The sequence below is a fragment of the Mytilus trossulus genome, chromosome 2, assembly GCF_036588685.1.
Source record: "Mytilus trossulus isolate FHL-02 chromosome 2, PNRI_Mtr1.1.1.hap1, whole genome shotgun sequence".
Lineage (NCBI taxonomy): Eukaryota > Metazoa > Mollusca > Bivalvia > Mytilida > Mytilidae > Mytilus > Mytilus trossulus.
The window spans coordinates 86,532,085-86,539,452 of NC_086374.1; the positions used below are offsets into that span (position 1 = coordinate 86,532,085).

General features: G+C 31.2%; 1 protein-coding gene across 1 annotated transcript; it reads left to right on the plus strand.

Annotated features, from left to right (window-relative positions):
- The first annotated feature begins 351 nt into the window (after positions 1 to 351).
- Positions 352 to 7,159, plus strand: LOC134706063 (probable nuclear hormone receptor HR3). Its single transcript, XM_063564773.1, has 5 exons — positions 352 to 381; positions 1,091 to 1,223; positions 2,831 to 2,938; positions 5,709 to 5,825; positions 6,250 to 7,159. Exons 1-5 carry the CDS (start codon positions 352 to 354, stop codon positions 6,501 to 6,503), a joined length of 642 nt encoding a protein of 213 aa, XP_063420843.1. The 3' UTR covers positions 6,504 to 7,159.
- The last annotated feature ends 209 nt before the right edge of the window (positions 7,160 to 7,368 follow it).

Here is a 7,368-nt window from a genome sequence, read left to right on the forward strand (position 1 = left end):
CTTACTGTCTGGTTACATATCTTTAGCAGATCTGTGGAAATACGAACATATGGTACGTTCTTCTCAGTAATAATTATATAATAATAATTGAAATGATAAAAATAATAATTACAATACTTATAGTAATAATGACAAAAACAATTGTTGTTTTGAATAGAAAAAAATCTGAAAATTAAAATAAAATAATCTTAAATTATGGTACAATTCTATTTGGGATGATAAATATACTGAAAGGTATGAAGCAAACCTTACTGCACTATAAGTATCATAACTCACTGTTTGTTTAATATGATAAATGCAAATAAAAACAAAAAAATCAGCAAAGGGAAGCAAACGAAAATTATTACGTAGATGGATGGATCAACATTTAGGGACTTGAAGGTAGACGATAGTGCTAGTCATTCGTAAAAATCATGCAAATCATTACGCATAAAACAAAAGACTGAGCAACACAAACATCGGATGCTTCCGTAGGGTATGCAAATTCACCTCGCCTGTGGCACCTGCCGTGTTACCCATTTGGTGATTTAATTCAATAGGTCATATTTTAAAATTAGAGAACTGGTTTGTGGTGGTCATCTATTAAGAATAGAAATGTTCCATACCGTCCAAATAAATTTGTGACGTTATTTGACATCCAAGAAATTGTGGGATGAATTATCGAGAGTAACTTTTTAGTTAAACATTTGCAATGTTGACAATTGTTTCTAATCGTATCGTTTACTTGGTTATGATGGACTTTGTTAGTTTTGATGAACTTCATAGTTGAAATAAAAGATATACTGGAAAGATTCCGTATTAGTTTTTCCGGTCAGCCGGTCCCTCAATCTTTGAACAGATTTCAAACATTTGAAACACAATTCTCAAGATATGTATAAAGGAAATATTTAAAAGTTTCTCTAGTGACTATTAGACCACTGCTATCATTTAAAAAACATGGGTTGATATTCCTGGTGCACTTGTGGTTTAAAACCAAATTACATGACAGGACTACCATACAAATAATAATCCTGGTTATCTATTGTTAGAACAATTTATGTGTATGTAGGACGGCATAGCATACACTTTTATTTTTGCTTTAAATTTTCAGAAGCGAGAAGAAGTATGGAAGCAAGTAATAGATAATATATCTTATGCCATATTTAAGGTTGTAAATTTTGCAAAGCATATTCCAGGCTTTTGTGACCTTAGTGACTTTGATCAAATTCTCCTTCTTAAAAATGGTAATTATTAAACTCTAAATATTTTCTTTACAGTTTATGTCGGAATTGAGCTTGATTAAATTATGTTTTAGTTTGTTCAAATTCCATTGTGCATGTATGAGATATAAAGATTGGATGATCTCGAAACTTACCATAGTCGGTTGCGACGATAGGGATTGAATTCATTTTATGCATGTGTTTGCCATTCGAGTACACATCTAATGATATACGATGCAAATTTGTTATTTTGGTATTGTGGATTCATTTATTTTCATGGGTAACAATTGTCGTGTATTTCCGAAAACTTGCATATTCGTGGACATTTGATTTCGTGGGTTTGTCAATCTCTGTATACAAAGCTTATTGAAAATACATTATTCGTTGAATATCTTTTCACATGATACTGACGAAAATTGGTATCAAACGAATAATAATGAATCCACAGTAACTGATTCGTGAGATGAAAATTAATTTGATTACTCCCCGACACTAAGGTGCCTTATAGGCAAAAGTTATCAATGCATTGATAGGCATGCTGAAACATTAAATCTTAGCCGCCATTGTGTATGTGTACAAAAATATCTTTTGGAGTTCGATGATAAAGTCTTGTATAATTATTCACTATTACTAGAAAAAATGTCGCATATACAGACGAAAAGCATTCTCAAAAAGTTTGATACAATTAAGTGTTCAAAGTGATTTTTTTACAAAGAATCGTTTCTACTCTCAAAATGTTAAACCCTTGAACTGTTAATGGCCTGGACGAATATTTTCATGATTATAACCCAATATTAGAAAATGTGTCGTGAATAATTGAATATTACAAACACTGAATATACACATTATATACTAGTATCTGAAGTTTAGTTGATATTTTGATATTCATCTTATCAAAGTATTCATATTTTTACCAACTTGGAAGTATGCTGCTTTAAATTGTAAATGTCTAGATAATAACTGACATTATAGATTAATATTATTAATTCGTATTATTTAACACATTTGATTCGTTTAGGTATAGTCACATGTTAAACTATATTTTCGAATGTAGAGAGAAAACGGCGTATAGCAAAAAGCATATTGACCGGCAAAATGCATATCGCTCGGTTATTTTTAGAATATCTAAAAACCGATATACTATGTGACGTCATGTAATGAATTTCATGATATTGTTTAACGTTTTGAAACACATCATATCTGTGATCAATAATTTGACGGAAAAAATCTTCAAATACATAAGATACAAAAAAAAAAAAGTAAATTAAATAACAACTAATATGTTTTTATTGTCAAGGAGACAAATTGATGTAATATTTATAAAATTCCAACAGACCTAAATGACGATTTTGATACAAATATGGTCGGAAATTAATAATATAACAAATATAGCCTTTGTATGAGGTCAATACAGGATATATCGACCCAAAGAAGTATATCGACCTCGGACTTCGTCCTCAGTAAATAAACTTCTTTCAGGTCAATATATCCTTGTATCGACCTCATACAAAGGCTATATTTGTATAATATACTTATTTAAAAATGTATCCGTTGTTGCGATATTACTTTACTTCGAATTTTGCAGCGCTGGAACGAACAGACCAACATTTTCATTATTATATACATTTCAGGAGTTTTTGAAGCGTTACTTATCCTCTGTTCGAAGGTATATGACCCTGTAGGAAAGAAAGTAATTTTTGGTGGAAAATTATTGTCTATGTGTGCATTCACATCTCTCAGTAAGTCTTAATTATATATGTAGATAATCCAAGTTTATATTTTAACGTCTTATTTGAAGATGTAAACATCATAAAATGTCTCTTTCTTACAACACATGTCATCAATGCCAAAAAGAATATAGATCATACTTGATTGTTTGAGGTATTTACAGCTACAATTGATGTGTAAATTGATATAACACATTTATCCGACTTTGTTGGTAAATACAGGCAACAGAAGTATACCACTGTTCGAAATTCATTAATCGATTGAGAAAAAGACAAATCCGGGTTACTAACTAAAACTGAGAGAAACACATCAACTATAAGAGGAGAACTACGACACAACAGAAAAACAACACTAAAAAGAAATACATACAGAAATGAAATATAATATAACAATTGGCCAGTTTCCTGACTTGGTACAGAACATTTTAGGATTTTGATGTGTAACGTAGAAAACTGTCATTAAAGGAGCACTAGCTACGAGCTAATGAAATACAATAAGTGATATAATAATTCTCTTTTAGCAGCTAGTATGGTTCAATTTGGTCAAAATAGGCAAAATTCACTTGTAAGTGAATAATTCGACCCCATTGCATCCGTATTCATGTGAACTTCAATTTAACCCCTTAATTTGAGATGAATAAAACGTGAATTGTATGTGTATAGTTATTTAAAGGATTAGGCTGCCAACCTTGAAAGTGAAACAAAAGTTAATCATTTGATTGACTGATTCGATCCACAAAAAAATCATTCTTATTCAGGTAAAAATGATCATAAACACTTATTTTTCATCTATAACATGAAATTAAATAGACCTAGAATAATACAACAGAAAGAGTTTGCTTCATATATTTATATCTATATTTATGTTTACATCGCGTATATGGTCATCAGAGGTCAACTCGATAATAAATTAGATGGCGTTTAAACTAAAATACACACGAAACGAAGCGACGTATTTTCATCTCAGTTGTTATAGTGTGGATAAATGTTTTACATTGTTATAAATCAAATATGAGAATTTGATAAAAATCGGTGATAATGAATTTGACAGCTAGTGGCCCTTTGATGTGCAATAGACTAGTTTCTCAAGATACCCAAATACCTTGGTTAATAAGTTAAAAGTTATTCAATCAAAATCGGTACTGTCATTGAAAAATAATTTTAAATTACCCTTTTACGCAAACCGTTGACCATTTTTAATACTATCCGACTGCCTGACGTCATCTTACTATAATAGCCAGTTTTGCACTGTCTGCATACTCGATGGTAATTTGGAAACATCTTTCAATTTTAGTTTGAGGCTTGCCTTCCGAGCGTTTTAAATTGTGCGGAACGATTCAATACGACACAATGGTTTAATAACTCCAACTTAACATCTAACATAAATTTTTAGAAAATACAAAAAAGTTTAAATTTTTGATCAGCTTTTAAAACACCAAATATATAACGTGACGGTACCCAAATTGCACCTATTTTGACATTTTTTTCACCTACGTTTTTTTATGATCAAGAAAAAAATGTCCATACTGTGGTCATTTTGTAGCCCTATCCTTCTTTATTGTATAGGTACACCAATTTAATTTTTAATCCATATTGAGTCATAAAAAAATGGGTTTGAATCAACCTCCAAACTATCCATGATTTTGTAATGAGGAGTACCCAAATTGCATCCATGCTTAAATTCACATGGTCAAAAGTGTAATAACCGAGCTTTTGTTTAATTTCTTCAAATATTTTGAACAATTGGATATTAGTCCATGCTATTTAACGAAGTGGATACTCATAGTTTATTGTATTTGCTAATTTTAAAAAGATGACGTTTTGATGACGTCGCATGGTGACGCTTTCAGACATTTTTGCCTTTTTAGTAAACAGTCCATCTGTTGATAAATACTGTGAACGTTTTGTGTATATCTGAATATGTTTACTATGTTGAAAGACGTGCATAGTATCAAATCATAAAAAAACAAATTGTTTAGTCTCGAGGAAATCTTGTAAGATTACCGTTGCTATTTTTTTCTAAATAGGTGCAATTTGGGTACTCGGTGCAATTTGGGTACCGTTACGTTATAAGCTGGACAGTTAATACGATAGACGCGGGTTTATAAATGGGAAACTTATATACAAATTCATTGGTTTAGGTTATGTCATATAAAATCTGATATTTGTGAAGAACCTCACTGCTTCCCACAACACATATACTGAAGATGATATCCTCAACATGCTAGACATCTGGTTGACAACGCATCGTTTAGTGAGATTGCTTGATAGTTCAGCAGACAGTCTTAGAACTAACTGTGCACCGCTACTGGCTGTTTTGGATTTGTACTCCTATGAAGCAAATTTCATAAATTAGTTTCTTAACCACAGTTTTTTTTTCTCTTTAATTTCATTTTTTGGAAAAAATGATTATTTTCCATCACTCAATCTAACACATTTGAATGAGTGAGTACATCTTATATAGTTCGAATGTCCCTCTGGTATCTTTCGCCCCTCTTTTGTGTATAACATTGAAATTCAGATTAAAGATACTACCAAAAGTAGAAGGTCTACTTTATGTTTTTTTCTTCTAAGTAACGACACAGATGGGTGACTACAAGTTAGATGATATGATATACATGATGATTTCACCATTTCTGTTGTCAAACACTTTTTTCAGTAGTGGCATACTTTTTGTTAAATATATAACTGCCTCTTTTATTCTATTTGAATGTGTGTGTAAATCTATATTCCCGCATACTGTGTTAAACATACAATTCGCTATTTTTCTTTTTCTTTTCAGACAATGAAGAACAGGAGTTTTTGAAAGAAGTGTTTGAATCAGTTGAAAGGTTGATATGCCAAAGTCTGAATGACACGGAAATGGCATTATTGTTAGCTCTCGTATTAACACAGCCAGGTAAGATTTTGCATCAAATATTCCAACACAGAACACGGATAACGATCGTGGGTAACATACATTTACGATGTTCAAGACTTAGGACAGTCAAATAAATTATCGATAGAGAATTTAGTTACTGTTTATGCCATCCACTATCATCAGTTAAATTCATATCAGTGAAATAAAAATCGTTTGTATTTTTTTGATTTTACTTTTTTCCTAGCTTAAGAAAAGCGAAGTTTTACATGCTTTTGAGCTCCCAAACCCACCAATAACTCATTGAATGAACTGTAAAAATTGGTTCAGAAAGTCTCGATCGATATTATACTTAAACACAAATAAATTAACAGAGAGAAACAAAAGGAATACTTAATTGCATTTAATTCAAGCATATACATTTGTTTTTTCTCCAAGCAAATAAAGATATATATGTTTGTTTTAGATTTACATGGTCTTATGGATGTTGAAGGAGTAAAGAAACTGCACATCGTAATACGGAATTCTCTTCATTTTGAAATCTGCAAATCACATTCAAGCAAACGTGAAAGCATGAATAAACTGTTTGAAATAACGAAAGAACTTCGGAAGTTAAATACTAAACATGCAACGCTCCTGTATAAGTTTTCTCTATCAGTTCCAAATTTTCAATTTCCTCCTATTTATAAGGAGGTATTTAGTACAGCAACATTGACATGATGTAAGATGAACAGAGACAACATTGAATATTATGAACCCCATGGTTGATGGTGCGGTAAATACAAACAGACATCTCTGTAAAGATGAATTTGAATCAATTAAAGATGACATGAATTCGAAACATTTGTACAGAGCATTTTGACATTAACCATGTTTACAAACTATACAGTTTCAAACAGAGCAAGCTGTATAATACTTTCAAAGAGCATGGGACATTACAAGAACACAACAGAAAACTGCAGAGTGCTTGAGGTGACAGAAATTGCTTTTTTATATGCTGTTTGTACTTTATATAGCTATGCAGCAGAAAATATAGATTATAATCCAAGAATCGAGTTATTAAAAATAAGATGAAAGCCTCTATCATTTTCCAGAGGATCAGTGAGCGATTATTATGGTACCCTCAACGGAGTTGGGTGACATATTGTTATTCTACGTTTATTTTGTCTTGATTCGAATAAAAAATGAAAACAACAGAAATAGTAAAAATCTTAATATAACGGTACGGAAGTAACGGAAACATAAAATTAAAGCAGCAACAGATTCGATGATCGACAGGACTGCACTGTTATAAATTCAGTTTGGTACCAATGCTTTTCAAGACCATGTACTTGCTCGTACAGCGAGTTATTTATGTTTTTTGATACATCAAAGAAATAAAGTTATTTAATATAGTACGTGCAGTATTATAAATAAGGTTTAATGTGAATGCTGTTTTGCAAGAATATAAAAATAAAGAAGATGTTGAGATCAGGTAAGTGCGTCACACACAAATAACTAAAAGACATATGCATGTCGTTATATTTTTATAACCAACAAAATTACGGGAAAACTGGGTACATGTGTCTTACAGTTTGTTAATAAC

Coding starts and splice junctions, on each gene's coding strand:
- LOC134706063 (XM_063564773.1), top strand. CDS start 352: ATGGATGGATCAACATTTAGGGACTTGAAG. Junction 382..1,090: donor CAACATTTAGGGACTTGAAG/GTAGACGATAGT, acceptor TTAAATTTTCAG/AAGCGAGAAGAAGTATGGAA. Junction 1,224..2,830: donor AATTCTCCTTCTTAAAAATG/GTAATTATTAAA, acceptor TATACATTTCAG/GAGTTTTTGAAGCGTTACTT.